This window comes from Macrobrachium nipponense, chromosome 21 (genome assembly GCF_015104395.2).
Source record: "Macrobrachium nipponense isolate FS-2020 chromosome 21, ASM1510439v2, whole genome shotgun sequence".
In the NCBI taxonomy this organism is placed as follows: domain Eukaryota; kingdom Metazoa; phylum Arthropoda; class Malacostraca; order Decapoda; family Palaemonidae; genus Macrobrachium; species Macrobrachium nipponense.
The window spans coordinates 23,995,888-24,015,887 of record NC_087212.1 but is presented as its reverse complement, the minus strand read 5'-3'; the positions used below and the strand labels follow the sequence as shown (position 1 = coordinate 24,015,887).

Genomic DNA, 20,000 nt, shown 5'->3' with positions numbered 1-20,000 from the left:
ACAGAACGACGAAGAGGAGGATGATCAGGAGCGCCCAGATCAGGAAGAAGACCAGAAGACGGAAAAGGAAGACGTCGAAGTGGAGGAAGGCGAACAGAAGGAAACTGAAGAAGACCACGAAGAGGAAGAAGATACAGACTTGACTGATGTGATCGCCAATACCCTTATTACCAAACCAACTGGAAGGACGAGTCAGGACAACCCAGAATCAGATACCTCGACCGCAGGAAGTGTCGATGTGACCCCTCCGCAGGAGGTACAGACACTTCCTCAGAAGGAGAATAGGGAACTCAAACGAATTGATGGAGATTTGTATGAGTTCCAACTATCCCTGAAAGAGAGACAGATCCTTCGAAAAATAGCAAACGAGGTCCGAGAATTTACGAAATTCTACAATGTCCGCCTCGTTCTTCCCGACGGCGACGTCCAGGAGGAGGCCGCCTCTTTAGAGGGCTCTGAAATCGAGTGAAATGGCCTTCCTGCATATTCAGGAGATCCTGGACGAGTATGAAAGGGAAGGATACGACGTCGATATGGACGATCTTTCTCATCAGGAGACGGAGGAAGACCACAGGCAGGAAGTTCAGCAGAATGAAAATCCATCATGTTTTGCTGACGCACTCAAAAGACAACCCAAAAAGCCTGTGGTTAAACAACCGACCTATGTCATTGTGCAACGTCGAACTCACCCCTCATCGTCGGAGAAGTACTAGAAGATTACGATGAGGACGACAGCATGGAGGACGAGAGCTACTCAGAATTCGTTGAGGAAGACGACTGGGATATCGAGGAGGAGGAAGACGACTTTGATGTCGAGGAAAACAGGCACAAGGTCATAGTTGGTATAACACTTCGAGAGGTTCCCGAGGACGAGGAGGGCAAAGGAGGCATGATACGACGGAGCTTGTGCCCCAAAGCTTTGCGTACGAGGGAAAACCAGCTTCCTCTCGAAGAGAAGACAGAGGATAATCCACTACCAGCACAAGAGGAGGAAGAGGTACTTCTTGAGGATAAAGAGGAAGAAAAACCTCTAACACAAGAAGTACAAACGGAAAAAGAAGACGCACAAGAGACTATTCTTCCTCAGGATGAAATAGAGGAAAATACTTGTCCACAGGAAGAAGTGGCCGAATTTGTCCTTCCTCGAGAAGAAAAGGACAGTCCTCCCATCGAGACAAGTATTCAAGAAGAACAAAATGGAGGCCTATCATGAAGCAAAAGAGACCAGTGACTCAGGAAGACGAAAGTGGAACGTCTAGGAAGCAGGAGAGAAGACGTTCGCTAACATCGTGAAGGTTATTCCTGAGAAGAACTCTGGAACAAGACGAACTGCCCCCTGCAAATACCCGTGAAACAACCAGACCTATGAGATGCGGCCCTCTCAAACATACGAGAGGTAAGTGCTTCACTTTCCAGTGTCAGAAAGACGTTGACATGGGACAGATAATCGGAAAGGGAGGCAAATTCACTAAGATGGCCAGGCAGGAGCACGGGGTCGTCATGAACGTCCCAAACAATGGTTCCAGGATTGTTCACTCACGGGCACCAAGAACAATGTCGAAAAGGTCTACAAACTAATCCAATTCAGAGTAGACAGGATTTTCGACATCAATAAACTTCCCCAAGTCTCCCGAGGGCTGTTTGAGGTCGGAAAACAGGACTTTTTGATGACAGTTCACCGGCAGTTCAGGGAGGCCATAAGGGGACCACAAGATGCTACCATCCGAAAACTCAACAGGGACCAGAATGTGACCATTTACCTCCCTGACCAAGACGACCAACGACATTACGTCAGCATCTTTGGATCGCTCGAAGCCGCCCTCGAAGTTGAGCGAGTCGTATCGCAAATCAATCGATGATGTCAAAAACTGGCCGACAGAAGACGACCTGAAAACTCGTCGGCCTCAACTTTACCAATTCGATTTGCCGCTTGAGGGCAGACGTTTCCTCCTTTCCCAGAATGGACAAGGGGCAGCGGAAGTCAGGGGCCTCTTCAAAGTCAATATCATTCTGCCTCAAGAAGACGACAAGAGGCAAATTGGCTTTTTGGGCGGAGACCTCGACAAGGTGAGAAAAGCCCACGATCACCTGAAGTTCATCCTTGAAGAGGTCGGCGTCAACAGCGCTGAGATCACAGAACAAGGACTGACAAGAATTGGCCCAGGCAAATATCGTTTCGATGTCGACGGAAAGCAGAAAGGACTTCTCGTCGGGCACCAAGGAGGAAATCTCAAGAGACTGGAGAAGGAGAACAACGTCTCCATCATCGTCCACAACAGAGAGAACGACTATGTCACCATACATGGTCGATTAAGCGATGTTGAGGACGCCTGTCTCGAAATACGAAAGGCCATGAAGAAACCCCTTCCACCAAGAGGACAGGCAACAAGAGGCGAGCAAGCACCTGAGGAAATTATGACGGGCTTGACCAAGATTGGAGATCGCCTCTACAGAGTGGTCCTCGACTATCAGGAACGCGCCATGGTCATCGGCAGAGGTGGAGAAAACATCAGGAGGATGATCAATGCCCACAAGGTCCAATTCCAGGGACCCCAGACCAAAGAGGAAAGGAAACAAAAAAACAATGCACCATCCGAGGCATAGTGAGGAGGACGTCCTTGCCTTCTTTAACGAGGTCCTGGAAATCGTCAAGAACAAAGGACAGAAGAGGGCACAAGACAGGCGGCCCCAGAGCCAACAAGAGCCTCGGAGGAGTGACAGAAAACCCACACTGGCCGATTTCTTCTGAGGTCAGAGGACATCAAGATGAACGAACTCCTAATTCTGAGCCACAAATATCGTTGCAATACAGAATTCCCTAGACTTTGGGAGTAACTTTCATTCAAGTGGAATTATAATCAATAAGTGTTCCCCCAACACTTACATTATAATTCTCCTTGGGTTTAAGTTCCTCCCATTGTATAAGGAATTCGTCATTATACGATATTTTTGCCTTCATATTTGGGAACAAGGTCACAAATGTGTAAGTGACTGAATTAATACACATACAAATTAAGCCATAGGCTTCTTTTAATATCGAGGTCCCCCTACCTAGGAGTAAACTTTCACCCAGAGGGAATCGTATTATAATCAAGTGCCTCCCCCAGCACTTGATAATAATACCCCCGTGAGGAGCTTCCCCCCAGCACTTGATCAATTCCCCCTGGGGGGGGGGGGGGGGGGGGGGGGGGGGTGTGAGTTATTCCTCGGGTAGAGAACTCGGTATTAAATTATTACTGTGGTTTAATTTCTGAGTGTGTGTGTGTGTATGTGAAAGGAAATTGTGTCACTTACACACTTGTGACTTTGGTTTGCCGATTATGGCAAACGTAAAATGTCCTAGAAAAATATAAAAAAAATGCAAAAGATGGATTGTATGTGTCCACCTAAAAAGTAATAAGTAAATAAAAAAAAAAACTTAAAAAATGTAAAGGGTGGGTTGTATGTCACCAAAAAAAAAAAAACTATTCAAAAATAAACAAAATGAAAAAATTTGGACTTACGCCCTCACAAAAAAAATTAAAACACAAAGCATTGAAAAAATAATGATGCAAAAGGTGGTGTATCATCATATATATATATAAAAATAAAATAAATAAAAAAAATTGCAAGTGTGTAAGTGACATAATTCACTCCCACGCAAATTAAGCCACAAATAACGTCTATTATCGAGGTCACTATTCCTTGGGAATTTATTTCACCCAAGGGAAATTATAACTTGTGCTTCCCCAGCACTCGATTAAATTTCCTTGGGTGAAATAAATTTCCAAGGTATAGAGACCTCGATAATAGACGTTATTTGTGGCTTAATTTGCGTGGGAGTGAATTATGTCACTTACACACTTGCAATTTTTTTTATTTGATTTTTATTTATATATATATATATATATATATATATATATATATATATATATATTTTAGGATATACACTCCCACCTTTGCATTTTTATTTTTTCAATGCTTTGTGTTTTAATTTTTTGTGTGAGGGCGTAAGTCCACATTTTTCATTTTTGTTTATTTTTTAATGGTGTGTTGGAACGGCCACATGTGCACACTGATCGCAATTCGGCCACATTACAGGGGTGACCACAAAATGGCCTAAATGGTATAAGGCTATATGTAATAAATAGCCTTCCTTGGGTATATTTTGGAGGTCAAATGGACTTTTCCTTCAAACTGAAAATATCGCAGCCTAATGGCAAGCAATTGGTCACTTGGTCACTTGCTATTCGGCCATATTGCAGGGTGCACAAAAGTAAAAGTCCGTTTGACTTCCAAAATACCCAGCCGTACCATTCAGGCCGTTTTTGTGGGCAACCCTGGAATATGGCCAAATTGCAATCAATTGTGCAAGGGTGGCCACTTTCCATGCATATATATATATATATATATATATATATATATATATATATAATTATAGTGACCAATTGCTTGCCATTAGTGACAAAATTGACTTCTTCTTCCTAGCTTAAACCCATTTTTATATGGGGTCGCCATTACGAATGAGTCGTCTCCATCGATTTCTGTCTTGTGCCTCGTTCTCATTTATACCTTTCAATTCCATATCTTCCCTTACACAATCACGCCATCATCTTTCTTGGTCTTCCCTTCTTCCTTCTACCCTGCACTTCCATTTCCATCGTATGTCTTCCAAACATGACGTTCCTCCCTTCGTAACAGGTGTCCATACCATCGAAGCCTTCCTTCCTGTAGTTTTCTTCGATATTTCAGCTACCTTTGTTGATCCTCTTATATACTCAATTTCTTTAATCCTATCTTCCCTTGTTACTCCCGACATCCATCTCAACATTCTCATTTTCTGCTACATCCATCTTCTTCTCCTCTGTTTTCCTCATACTTGCCGTTTCTGTTCCATATAACATTGCTGGTCTGACCACCGTTCCTATGGAAACTTTCCTTTCAATTTCAGAGGGACCTTCTTGTCACAGAGTACCCCCTGATGCAGACCTCCAATTATTCCATCCTGCCTGAATTCGTGTCTCACCTCTTGGTCCATGCTTCCACTATCCTCCAATACGGACCCTAAGTACTTGAACTTCTGTACTTTCTTTATTTCTTCCCCACCCATTTATGAATTCTACTTCCACCGTCCTCAGTAATACTAGAACACATATATTCGGTGTTTTTGATCTGCTTATTCTCATTCCTCTCTCCTCAAGTGCTGCTCTCCACCTCTCCAACCTCCCCTCCAACTCCTCCTTCCCCTCTGAACACAACACAATGTCATCCCGCGTATATATGCACCATGGCACTGCTTCTCTAACATCCCTGGTCATTACATCCATCACGATGTTGAAGATGAATGGGCTAAGTGCTGACCCCTGGTGTAATCCAACTCCTATCTCAAATCCATCCGTCTCACCAACACTACTCCTCACTCTAGTATACACATTCCTGTACATCTCCTGAATAATTCTGACATACTTTCCGGCACCATCTTCTCCCTCAAACATCTCCATATTTCTTGCCTTGGCACTGTCATAGGCCTTTTCAAGGTCTATGATACCAGAGCAGGTCTCGTTGTTTTTTCTCTGAATTTCTCCATTAGCTGCCTTATGCAAAATATTCCATCCGTTGTCCCGCTTCCCTTCATAAATCCTAACTGTTTCCTTCCCTATCTAACTTCCTCTCTCAGCCTGCTATCTATGATTCTTTCCAAAATCTTCAACGTGCGAGACATTAGTTTTATACCTCTATAATTACTGCATTCCTGGGACATCACCTTTACCTTTAAATATAGGTATCAATATGCTTTCCCGCCATTCTTCTGGTATCTTTTCCTGTTCGAATATTTTTACCTTCAGATCATACAAGATGTCTACCCCTTCTCTCCTAAGGCTTTCCAAACTTCGACTGGGATTAAGTCAGGTCCTGTTGCCTTCCCATTTCTCATTCTTTTTAAGGCTCGTATCACTTCATCCCTAGATATCCCCATTACCATTCCCATGTTTACTTGTCCATCCTCTCTTACAAGTCTTTCATTTTCTTCATTTAGCAGTTGTTCGAAATCTCTTTCCATCTTTTCAGGATGTCTTCTTCCTTTTTACGACAGTACCATTCCTATCTTTCATTTGCTTAATATGGGTGATGTCCTTTTGTTCTTTTATTTCTTACTTTTGACAGTTTGAGCATCTTACTCAACCCTTCCTTGGTTTCCAGTTCATTATAAACCTCTTCATATGTCCTTGCCTTAGCTTGAGCTACCACCCTTTTTACTTCTTTGTTTCTTTCTCTTAATCTTTCTCTGTCCTCCTGCAGCTGTGACTCTTCAAATCTCTTCTTTGCCTCCCTTTTACCTTTCACCATTAGTGACAAAATTGACACGCGCCGAAATTAAGCCACAGGCTTCATTTAATTATTATCGAGGTCCCTCTAGTAACGAGTTCATGCAAAGGGAATCGTACTATAATCAGGTGCTTCCCACAAGCACTTGATCAATTCCCCCTGGGTCTAAGTTATTCCTTGGGCAGAGAAATCTGTATTAAATTATAACTGTGGCTTAATTTCTGAGTGTGTATGTGTGACTGGAAATTTTGTTACTTGATACGCATGACTTTGGTTTTGCCGATTATGGCAAACGGAAAATGCCCCAAAAAATATATAGTAAAAATGCAAAAGGTGAATTGTATGTGTCCAACACCTCCCCCCCCCCAAAAAAAAATAAGTAAATGAAAAAAAGAACTTAACAAAAAAAAAATGTAAAAATGTATGTCGCCATAAAAAAAAAAAAAAATTTACATATATATATATGAGATATAAATATATATATATATATATATATATATATATATATATATATATATATACTATATATATAATATATTATATATATCAAAACCTTTAAAAAATAAATACAATTAAAAATGTGGACTGTATGCCCTCGCAAAAAAAATAAACAAAACCTTTTAAAAAATAATTAAAATGCAAAAGGTGGAGTGTATATCCTCAAAAAAAAAAAAAAAAAAAAAAAAAAAAAAAAAAAAAAAACAAAAAAAAAAAAAAAAAAAAAAAGGTCGCAAGTGTGTAAGTGACGAAATTCCACACGCAAATTATGACACAAATAACGTCTAATATCGAGGTCTCTATTCCTAGGGAATAACTTTCAACCAAGGGAAAAAAATAAACTTGTGCTTCCCCAGCACTTGTTTAAATTTCCCTCGGGTAAAATAAAATTTCCAAGGTATAGAGACCTCGATATTAGACGTTATTGTGGCTTTATTTGCGTGCGTGTGAATTGCCACATTTGCAAGATTGAGTGCAATTCGGGAACATTACAAAGGTGGGGTGCCCAAATAGTTAAGGTTATATGTTAATAATCCTGGGTATTTTTTTGGTGGGTCAAATGGTCTTTTCCTTCAAACTGGAAAGTAATTGGTCACTTGGTCACTTGCAATTCGGCCATATAGAAGGGGTGTCCAAAGTCAAAGTCCCTTTTGACTCCTAAAACACACTCAGGCCAATTTTGGACACCTCTGCAATATGGCCAAATCGCAGTCAATTATGCAAGTGTGGCCCCTTTCCATGCATAGTGACCAATTGCTTGCCATTAGCGACAAAATTGACATGTAACCAAATTAAGCCATAGGCTTCATTTAATATCGAGGTCCCTCTACCTGGGAGTAACTTTCACCCAGAGGGAATCGTATGATAATCAGGTGCTTTCCCCAGCACTTGATCTATTCCCCCTGGGTGTAAGTTATTCCTCGGAGGGTTAGAGAACTCGGTATTAAATTAAAACTGTATTAAATATTTGGCTTTAAAAAGTTTTTATTCGAAGTGTGTATGTGAGTAGAAATATTGTCACATATGTGTATCACGTGTGGACTTTAGTTTCCCGACTATGGCAAACGTAAAATGTCCTAAAAATATATAAAAAATGCAAAAGGTGGATTGTATGTGTCCACCTAAAAAAATAATAAATAAATAAACACAAACTTTTAAAAAATGTAAAAGGTGGGTTGTATGTCTCAACAAAAATAAATAAATAAATAAATAAAACCCAAAACTATTAAAAAATAAAAAATGTGGGCTATACCCTAATAAAAAAAATTAAACACAAAACCTTTAGGAAATAATAAAAATGCAAAAGGTGGAGTGTATATCCTCCAAAATAAATAAATAACAAATAAAAAAGTGTGCAAGTGACTTAATTCATACACGCAAATTAAGCCACAAATAACGTCTAATATCGAGGTCTCTATTCCTTGGGAATTTATTTCAACTAAGGGAAATTATAACTTGTGCTTCCCCCTGCACTCGATTAAATTTCCCTTGGGTGAAATAAATCCCCAAGGAATGAGGACCTCGAAATTAGACGTTATTTGTGGCTTAATTTGCGCGTATGTGAATTTTGTCACTTACACAGTTACTACTTATCATTTTTTGTTTAGGATATGCATCCCCCCTTTTGTATTTTTATTATTTTTTTAAAGGTTTTGTGTTTTATTTTTTTATGAGGGTGTACAGTCCACATTTTTCATTTTTATTTATTTTTAAAAAGTTTTATGTTTTATTTATTTATTTTTGGCGACATACAACCCACCTTTTACATTTTTTTTTTTAAATTCTTGTTTTATTTATTTATTTATTTAGTTATTTTGGTGGACACGTACAATCCACCTTTTGCATTTTTTGTATATATTTTTAGGACATTTTACGCTTGCCACAATCGGCAAACCGAAGTCAAACTTGTATAAGTGACACAATTTCCACACATACACACACTCGGAAATTAAGACACAGTTACAATCTAATACCGAGTTCTCTACCCGAGTAATAATTTACACCCAGGGGGCATAATCAAGTGCTTGGGGAAGCAACTGATTATAGTACGATTCCCTTTGGAGGAAAGTTACTCACAGGTAGAGGGACCTCGATAATATTAAATGAAGCCTGTGGCTTTATTTCGGCGCGTGTCAATTTTGTCACTAATGGCAAGCAGTTGGTCACTATGCACGGAAAGTGGCCACACTTGCACAATTGATTGCAATTTGGCCATATTGCAGGGGTGTCCAAAAATGGCCTGAATGGTACGGCTGGGTATTTTGGGAGTCAAATGGACTTTTACTTTTGTGCACCTTGCAATATGGCCGAATTGCAAGTGACCAAGTGACCAATTGCTTGCCATTAGGCTGTGTTATTTTCAGTTTGAGGGAAAAGCCCATTCGACCCACCAAAATAATACCCAAGACTATTACATATAGCCTTACCATTTGCGCCATTTTGTGGGCATCCCTGTAATGTGGCCGAGTTGCAATCAATTGTGCAAATGTGGCCATTCACACACGCGCAAATTAAGCCACAAATAGCGTCCAGTATCGACGTCTCTATTCTTTGGGAATTTATTTCAACCAAGGGAAATTTAATCAAGTGTTGGGGGAAGCGCAAGTTATAATTTCCCTTTGGTGAAAGTTATTCCCAAGGAATAGAGACCTCGAAATTAGACGTTCTTTGTGGCTTAATTTGCATGTGTATGAATTTCGTCACTTACACACTTGCTTCTTTTTTATTTATCTATTTTTTATTTATTGTTTTTTATATAGGAGATACACTCCACCTTTTGCATTTTTATTATTTCTTAAAGTTTTTTTTATTTTTATCTATTTTTTTTTTGTGAGGGCATACAGTCCACATTTAAAAAATTTTTTATTATTAAAAAGTTTTGTTTTTATTTATTTTTTGGCGACATAGAACCCACTTTTACATTTTTTAAAAAGTTTTTGTTTTGTCTATTAATTTCTTTTGGTGGACACATACAATCCACCTTTTGCATTTTTTATATTTATTTTAGGACATTTTACGTTTGCCGTAACACTAGGACGGACCAACAATTAACGGCCGGCCAAGCAGTCAAATTTTTTTTTAGAAAACTATCTAATACCCAATAAAATTAGTTTAGTAGTTCTGTTGAGACTTTGTCAGTTAGTATACCATTTACATGGAAATCAAAGAGGAGTTACATGTTTAGGCCATGTCTATATATAGTTTTACAAAATTTTCCCACTAAATTGCTATAGGAATGAAAAAACTGTTTTTTGCTTTCTTTATGGTAGTACTTTCTTTATAGGATTACATTTTCATAAAAAAATCAACTTCCTCTAAATGAAAATATATACCTACTTTATTTTATAGGGCAATTGCCTTTCATTCCATTTACTGTACCTGCATTCATATTCTCTTTCTTCCGTTTTGCAGACCATCCTCTCCTAACAAGTTTCCTGGTGCAACTACAAGGTTTTCTTCCTGTTACACCTTTCAAACCCGTCTACTCTCAATTTCCTTTTCAGCGCTGAATGCCCTCATAGGTCCCAGCGCTAGGCCTTTGGCCTAATTTTAAATTCCATTCCTACAGGACAATTCAGACATTCGTAGTCGAACACGAATGCACAATATTCTACAGTGAGATTGTGACATTTTTTTAGAAGACTGCAACGCCTTTAGCAGAGAGGAATGCCGTAAGTTTTGCATTTCAGTTCTTTTAAGCATACAAGTTATGATGATATACGTTAGGCCTAACTGCAATAACAATGAATTTTAACTGTTGGAAGAGTATTTTATACGTGGGTGTGATCGCAACGTGAAAATACAATCCACTTTTACATACAGTATGGAGTAAATAATAAAACTAAAATCCTCGTATAGAAAACATAGAAAACATAAATTCTTTTGCCACTAAAGAAAACGGTTATGTAGATTCAAAGGTATACTCTGTGAAGACAGACAAGGTTGCACTTCGTACGGTTTTACGCCATAATTGGAATTGTAGGGTGAAGTTGAAGGGTAAAATAAATAAGTAAATAAATAAGAATAATAATAATGATTTAGTTACATCGACCTCAGGAGATGAACCTATGAATACAGACACTGTCAGAAAAAAATATGAAGATTTGGTAAAACTTTAATCGTGTTATGAACACATTGTTTTACTATTATGAAATCATTGACGAGGTGAAATATAAAGGGCCAGAATGCTGAGTTGTTTTACCTGAAACGGGGAAAAGAACCGATGCTCAGTCAGTTTATTTAAAACAGAAGTAAACTTATGCAAATTATTGGGTTGATAAAGTTAAATCGTGACAAAAGTTATAGTATGATTGGTAGGAGGTCTAGGACAATAATTATCCCGGTTTACATCTCTTCATTTTCAGTGTTTCCTTCGTCTTTGCATTAATACCTTACACATAGTATTTTCTTATTGGGTCCTAGTTCTAAGTCTTGCCAAAGTATTATGTAAAATGATCTTCCTAATCCTGAAGTCGACTAGATGGAACTTTCGAAGTTGAAACTTGGTCCAAATTCTTTTATTTTATTTATTTATTTTCTTTGATATTGATCGTAATTTTCATAAATCGTATTTGTTTTTACTTGACATTTCTCTGCTCATAGTACATAGTTTACTTCTCAATAATAATAATAATTAATAATAATAAATAATAATAATAATAATAATCAATAAAATAATAATAATAATAATAATAATCAATAATAATAATTAATAATAATAATAATAATAAATAATAATAATAATAACAATACTTGAGCAAGATTAGTAGCAGAACTGATGGGATTCGAACAAAAACAACACCCACCGTCACAACCAACCCAACAGAAACCAAAACAGCAACCTCCTTGGAAAAGGCGCCTGGAAAGCAAATCATGGTGATGAGAACTGACTTGAGTAAACTGAAAGAGATGCAGAAAAAAGGCTAAGAAGCAAGAAAACAAGGGAGGAACTCAACGAGAAATACAAAGTACAAGAGAGGGGACTAAACAACACAATAGAAGATGTAAAAACAGAGCTTAAGGCCAAAGCACACAAATCCAACGGTACATGAACAGGAATAAGGGATACCAACAGAACAAACTATTCGGCACCAACAGAAAAGATTATACAGCCAACTAAGAGGGAAGACAACCACCCAGAAATTCCTGAAGCCGAACCAAGTAAGAGGACTCTGGGAAAAACAAAAACATATGGAGCAATCCTGGTATCACACAACAAACATGCAACATGGCTCCAGGAAGTCAAGGAAGAAGAAACAGGGAGAATAAAACAAAGATTCACAGAGAATCACGACAGACACAGTCAGACATCAACTAAAGAAAATGCCAAACTGGTAAAGCCCCAGGTCCCGATGAAGTCCATGGATACTGGCTCAAAAAACTTCAAGGCTATCACCCACGAATAGCAGAACAACTCCAACATTGTATCTCAAATCACCAAGCACCCAAATGGATGACCACAGGAAGAACATCCTTAGTACAAAAAGACAAGAGTAAGGGAAATATAGCCAGTAAACTACAGGCCTATCACCTGCCTACCAATAATGTGGAAGTTACTAACAGGTATCATTAGTGAAAGGCTATACAACTACCTAGAGGAGACAAACACCATCCACCCCCACCAACAGAAAGGCTGCAGAAGGAAGTGTAGGGGCACAAAAGACCAGCTCCTGATAGACAAAATGGTAATGAAGAACAGTAGGAGAAGGAAACCAACCTAAGCATGGCATGGATAGACTATAAGAAAGCCTTCGAACCATGATACCCACACACATGGCTAATTAGAAATGCCTGAAAATATATGGGCAGAGGAAAATACCATCAGCTTCCTCAAAAATACAATGCGCAACTGGAATACAATACTTACAAGCTCTGGACTAAGACTAGCAAGGTAATATCAGGAGGAGGGATCTTACCAGGGGGGGCGACCTCACTGTCCCCACTACTCTTCGTAGTAGCCATGATTCCATGACAAAGTACTACAGAAGATGGATGCCGGGTACCAACTCAAGAAAAGAGGCAACAAAATCAACCATCTGATGTTCATGGACGACATCAAGCTGTATGGTAAGAGCATCAAGGAAATAGATACCCTAATCCAGACTGTAAGGATTGTATCTGGGGATATCAGGATGGAGTTTGGAATAGAAAAATGCGCCTTAGTCAACATACAAAAAGGCAAAGTAACGAGAACTGAAGGGATAAAGCTACCAGATGGGAGCACATCAAACACATAGATGAGACAGGATATAAATACCTGGGAATAATGGAAGGAGGAGATATAAAACACCAAGAGATGAAGGACACGATCAGGAAAGAATATATGCAGAGAACTCAAAGCGATACTCAAGTCAAAACTCAACGCCGGAAATATGATAAAAGCCATAAACACATGGGCATTCCCAGTAATCAGATACAGCGCAGGAATAGTGGAATGGACGAAGGCAGAACTCCACAGCCTAGATCAGAAAACCAGGAAACAAATGACAATACACAAAGCACTACACCCAAGAGCAAATACGGACAGACTATACATAACACGAAAGGAAGGAGGGAGAGGGAATACTAAGTATAGAGACTGCGTCAACATCGAAAACAGAGCACTGGGGGCAATACTGAAAACCAGTGAAGGACGAGTGGCTAAAGAGTGCATGGGAAGAAGGACTAATAAAAGTAGACGAAGACCCAGAAATATACAGAGACAGGAGAAAGACAGAAAGAACAGAGGGACTGGCACAACAAACCAATGCACGGACAATACATGAGACAGACTAAAGAACTAGCCAGCGATGACAATTGGCAATGGCTACAGAGGGGAGAGCTAAAGAAGGAAACTGAAGGAATGATAACAGCGGCACAAAGATCAGGTCCCTAAGAACCAGATATGTTCAAAGTACGATAGACGGAAATAACATCTCTCCCATATGTAGGAAGTGCAATACGAAAAATGAAACCATAAACCACATAGCAAGAATGAATGCCCGCACTTGCACAGAACCAGTACAAAAAGAGGCATGATTCAGTGGCAAAAGCCCTCCACTGGAGCCTGTGCAAGAAACATCAGCTACCTTGCAGTAATAAGTGGTACGAGCACCAACCTGAGGGAGTGATAGAAAACGATCAGGCAAAGATCCTTCTGGGACTATGGTATCAGAACGGATAGGGTGATACGTGCAAACAGACCAGACGTGACGTTGATTGACCAAAGTCAAGAAGGAAAGTATCACTCATTGATGTCGCAATACCATGGGACAACCAGAGTTTGAAGAGAAAGAGAGGAAAAAAAATGGATAAGTATCAAGATCTGAAAATAGAAATAAGAAGGATATGGATATGCCAGTGTAAATCGTACCCATAATCATAGGAGCATAGGCACGATCCCAAGATCCTGAAAGGAATCTAGAAAAACTAGAGGCTGAAGTAGCTCCAGGACTCATGCAGAAGAGTGATCCTAGAAAACGGCACACATAGTAAGAAAAGTGATGGAGTCCTAAGGAGGCAGGATGCAAACCCCACACTATAAATACCACCCAGTCGAATTGGAGGACTGTGATAAAAAAAAAAAAAAAAAAAAAAAAAAAAAAACAAAAAAAAAAAAAAAAAAAAAAACAATAATAATAATAAAAAGAGTGGCTAAAGAGTGCCGTCATCAGAAAAGATAGAGAAGACTCTCTACAAGATAATAGTGCTGAAGCAGCAGTCATTTTTAATTTTTTTCGAAATATATTAATAAGATGGCTAAAGAGCTGCATGGGAAGAAGGAAACTAAATAAAAAAAGTAGACGAAGACCCCAGAAATATACAGAGACAGGAGAATGACAAACAGAACAGAGGACTGGCACAACAAAAAAACCCAATTGCACGGACAATACATGAGACAGACTAAAGAACTAGCCAGCGTGACAGTGGCAATGGCTACAGAGAGAGCTAAAGAAGGAAACTGAAGGAATGATAACAGCGGCACAAGATCAGGCCCTAAGAACCGATATGTTTAATCAAAAACAGCAACAACCAATGGAATTCAGTCCCTCAGCAGTCATCGCTTGATAATGTCTTGTGGATCAGGAAGAAACGTCGCATTGGAGAGAGAGAGAGAGAGAGAGAGAGAGAGAGAGAGAATTGTATAAGTAATAATGAGCCAAATGACTCAACCGAATTTTACGATGCCCTTTGGTGCGTTGCTCGCCAGTCTAAGCAACAACGAGAAAGCCGTCATCAGGAAGATAGAGAAGACTCTCTACAAGATTAATAGCGCTGAAGCAGCAGTCATTTTTAACAAAACATGCCTGCGAGAGGGTCTCCTTCCGAAATATTATTATTATATTATTATTATTATTATTATTTTATTATTATTATTATTATTTATTTATTTTTTTTTTTGCTCTATCACAGTCCTCCAATTCGGCTGGGTGGTATTTATAGTGTGGGGTTCCGGGTTGCATCCTACCTCCTCAGGAGTCCATCACTTTCTTACTATGTGCGCCGTTTCTAAGATCACACTCTTCTGCATGAGTCCTGGAGCTACTTCAGCCTCTAGTTTTTCTAGATTCCTTTTCACGGATCTTGGGATTGTGCCTAGTGCTCCTATGATTATGGGTACGATTTCCACTGGCATATCCCATATCCTTCTTATTTCTATTTTCAGATCTTGATACTGATCCATTTTTTCTCTCTCTTTCTCTTCAACTCTGGTGTCCCATGGTATTGCGATATCAATGAGTGATACTTTCTTCTTGATTTTGTCAATCAACGTCACGTCTGGTCTATTTGCACGTATCACCCTATCTGTTCTGATACCATAGTCCCAGAGGATCTTTGCCTGATCGTTTTCTATCACTCCTTCAGCTTGGTGTTCGTACCACATATTACTGCAAGGTAGCTGATGATTCTTGCACAGGCTCCAGTGGAGGGCTTTTGCCACTGAATCATGCCTCTTTTTGTACTGGTTCTGTGCAAGTGCCGGACATTCGCTTGCTAAGTGGTTTATGGTTTCATTTTTCGTATTGTACTTCAAAACATGTGGGAGAGATGTTATTTCTGTCTATTGTTCTTTAAGCTGACCTTGTGTCAGCACGGGCTCTTGCTCACAGACTAGCCCTTTTTTCTTCTTATATCGTGATGTTGCAGGCTCTTGAGTACGGTCAGAGCACCTCTCCGGCAGGTCGAGTTTTCATTTGTTCCTGGGAAGGTGACTCATGCGGCGGGCGTTTACGAGTCTTGCAGACCTTCTCAGGCGGGGGATATCACCGGGAGACTCTTGATTGGCTTCTACCTGAGTGACGTCACCCCTGGTATTATTCTCATGTCCGGTTTTTTGTTTCATGCGCGCTGGTACTTTCGTTGGGGGGGGGGGGAGGGTGTGGTCTTACTCACACAACGTTAGTATCAGGAACGCTTCTGAGTGGTATTAAGGGGAGGCTTTTGTTCGAGGATAAGCAGCGCTTCTAGGAAACGCAGACGTCGTGGGTCAGGGGCTCTCCCGATGATCTTGATATTCCTGACGATGTCGTCTCTTGTAATGTCTTTCTGGTGTACTGCAAGGGGGGGGTTGGGCGTGCTGCCTAATGGCGCCAGTTTTACCAAAATCTTCTCCTGGAAGCGCTGATTATCTCGAACAAACGCCTCCCCTTAATACCACTCAAGAAGCGTTCCTGGTACCGACGTGTGTGAGGAGGACACACCCCTCCCCCCCAACGAAAGTACCAGCGCGCATTGAAACAAAAAACTCCGGCTCATGAGAATAATACCGGAGGGGTGGGGTGGCGTCATTCAGGTAGAAGCCAATTAAGAGGCTCCCGGTGATATCCCTCTCCTGATAAGGTCTTGCAAGACTCGTAAACTCCCACCCGCCGTATAAGTCACCTTCCCAGGAACCAATGAAAACCGGTCTGCCGGAGAGGTGCTCTGACCATACTCAAGAGCCCGCAACATCACGATATAAGAAGGACTCGCCACTGGAAACACTACGGTCTGCTCTTGAGCAAGAGCCCGTACTGGCATAAAGCCAGCTTAATCTTAAACAACAACAACCACTGCAATTCAGTCCCTCAGCCGTCATCGCTTGATAATGTCCGGTGGATCAGGAAGAAACGTCGCGTTGGAGAGAGAGAGAGAGAGAGAGAGAGAGAGAGAGAGAGAATTGTATAAGCAATAATAAACCAAATTACTCAACCGAATTTTACCATGCCTTTGGTGCGTTGCTCGCCAGTCTAAGCAACAACGAGAAAGCCGTCATCAGAAAGATAGAGAAGACTCTCTACAAGATTAATAGTGCTGAAACAGCAGTCATTTTTAACAAAATAATATTAATAATAATAATAATATAATAATAATAATAATAATAATAATAATAATAATAATTATTATTTATTATTATTATTAATTTACTATTTTATTATATTATCCATCATCATTGTAGTCAGAAAATCATTTATACTACAAGCCTAAGGTCCAATAGCGGCAGCAACCCAGTACAAAAAAAAGGACATTGAGAAGTAAACTGCATACTATGGACAGAGAAATGTCAAGTAAAAAAAAAAATATATATATATAGTATATATATATATATATATATATATATGATATATATATATGTTTGTATATATATATATATATATATATATATATATATCATATATATATGATATGTATATATTTATATACGATTTATGTAAATTACGATCATTACCAAAGAAAATAAATAAAAAAAACATAAATAACTTATGAAGTAAAACTCAAGTCAAACTGCTCAACAAAATTTTTATTTTTTATTTTTTTTATTTTTATTCCTTTTTTTTTTATATCACAGTCATCTTATTCGACTGGGTGGTTTTTATAGTGTGGGGTTCCGGGTTGCATCCGGCCTCCTTAGGATCCTAGTCCATCACTTTTCTCACTATGTGCGCTGTTCCTAGTAGCACACTCTTCTGCGTAAGTCCTGGAGCTCTTCGGCATCTAGTTTTTCCCTTTTCAGGGATCTTCGGATCGTGCCTAGTGTTCCTATGATCATGGGTACAATTTCCACTGGCATTAATCATCGATTTTTTCTCTTTCTTTATCATCTACTTTGGTGTCCCATGGTATTGCGATATCAATGAGTGACACTTTCTCCTTGCTATTGTCAATCAACGTCACGTCTGGTCTATTGGCACGTATCAAGATATCTGTTCTGATACTATAGTCCCAGAGGATTTTTGCCTGATTGTTTTCTATCACCAGGTTGGTGTTCGTACCACTTATTACTGCAAACTAGCTGGTTTTTCTTGCACAAGCTCCAGTGCAGGGCTTTTGCTACTGAATAATGCCTCTTTGCACTATTTCTGTGCAAGCGCAGGATCGCTTGCTATGTGGTTTATGGTCTCGTTTTTCATATTGCACTTCTCACTGCCTGCATATATGGATGAGAAGTTATTTCCTTCTATTGTTCTTTGGACATATCTAGTTCTTAGGGCCTGATCTTGCGCCGCTGTTAGCATTCATTCTGTTTCCTTTCTGACTTCTCCCCTTTGTAGCCATTGCCATTTTTCATCGCTGGGCAGTTCTTAAGTCTGTCTCACGTACTGTCCTTGCGTTGGTTTGTTGTGACATTCCTCCATTGTGTTTGTCATTCTCCTGTCTCTGTGTATTTCTGGGCCTTCGTCAACTTTTATCAGTCCTTCTTCCTATGCACTCCTTAGCTGCTCGTCTTCACTGGTTTTCAGATATTGCCTCCGTGCTTGCTCTCGATGTTGACGCAGTCCTCTATGCTCAGTAGCCCTCTCCCTCCTTCCTTTCGTGTTATGTATAGGCTGTCTGTATTTGCTCTTGGGTGTAGTGCTTTGTGTATTTTCAAGTGCTTCCTAGTTTTCTGGTCTATGCTGCGTAGTTTAGCCTTCGTTCCCTTCACTAATTCAGTGCTGTATCAGATTGGTACTGCCTATGCTTTTATGGCTTTCGTCATGTTTCCGGCATTGAGTTTTGACTTGAATATCGCCTTAAGTCTATGCATAGATTTCTAACTTAATCGTGTCCTTCATCTCTTGGTGTTTTATATCCTCCTGTTATTCCCTTGTACTTGTATCCTGTTTCATCTATATGTGTTTGATGCTATTTCCACCTGGTAGCTTTATCCTTTCAGTCCTTGTCACTGCTTTTTTGTGTTGACCAAGGCATATTTTTCTTATTCCAAACTCTATCCTCTTGTTCCCAGATACAATAGTTATGGTCTGGATTAGGGTATCTATTTTCTTGACGCTCTTACCATACAGTTTGATGTCGTCCGTAAACATCAGATGGTTAATTCTGTTGCCTCCTTATTTGAGTTGGTACCCAATATTCATCTTCTGCAGTACTTATTATTATTATTATTATTATTATTATTATTATTATTATTATTATTATTATTATTATTATTTTGGTTTATCACAGTCCTCCAATTCGACTGGTTGGTATTTATAGTGTGGGGTTCCGGGTTGCATCCTGCCTCCTTAGGAGTCCATCACTTCTCTTACTATGTGCGCCGTTTCTAGGATCACACTCTTCTGCATGAGTCTTGGAGCTACGTCAGCCTCTAGTTTTTCCAGATTCCTTTTCAGGGATCTAGGGATCGTGCCTAGTGTTCCTATGATTATACGTACAATTTCCACTGGCATATCCCATATCCTTCTTATTTCTATTTTCAGGTTTTGATACTTATCCATCCTTTTTTCCCTTCTTTTTCTTCAACTTTGGTGTCCCATGGTATTGCAACATCAATGAGTGATACTTTCTTCTTGATTTTGTCAGTCAACGTCACGTCTGGTCTATTTGCGCGTATCACCCAAATATTATTATTATTATTATTATATTATTATTATTATTATTATATATTATTATTATTATTAGATTGAAAGAACAAAAAAATCGTAGTTTTGAAAAATAATGTTTTTCAGACTGTGAAATGTCAGACAGGTGCTGGGGATGGACATTTTTTCTGTTAGACTGAAAATAATTTTACCACTTTGCAGCAGTTTTTTTTTTTTTTTTTTAAATCGCATTTTCAAAAATTCTTGGACGTCACAGAATAAGAGTAGAAAGCAGTAATAAAAGATGGTTACCCATCAGTAGGGACCCAACTTCACAATCCAGATAAGTCATGCAAAGAAAGTTGTCTATTAATACTGATCGAGTCCAAAGCTACAGTGATCGTGTTCGTTGAAACATCCTAGTTTCCAGTTTTC

General features: G+C 39.3%; 1 protein-coding gene across 1 annotated transcript; it reads left to right on the top strand.

Moving 5' to 3' along the window:
* The first annotated feature begins 736 nt into the window (after positions 1-736).
* On the top strand, positions 737-1,213 carry LOC135197432 (titin-like). The gene has a single exon (XM_064224503.1). It carries the CDS (start codon positions 737-739, stop codon positions 1,211-1,213), a length of 477 nt encoding a protein of 158 aa, XP_064080573.1.
* The last annotated feature ends 18,787 nt before the right edge of the window (positions 1,214-20,000 follow it).

Excerpts from the sequence above, each read along its gene's own strand:
- LOC135197432 (XM_064224503.1), top strand. The coding sequence starts at position 737 with ATGGAGGACGAGAGCTACTCAGAATTCGTTGAGGAAGACGACTGGGAT.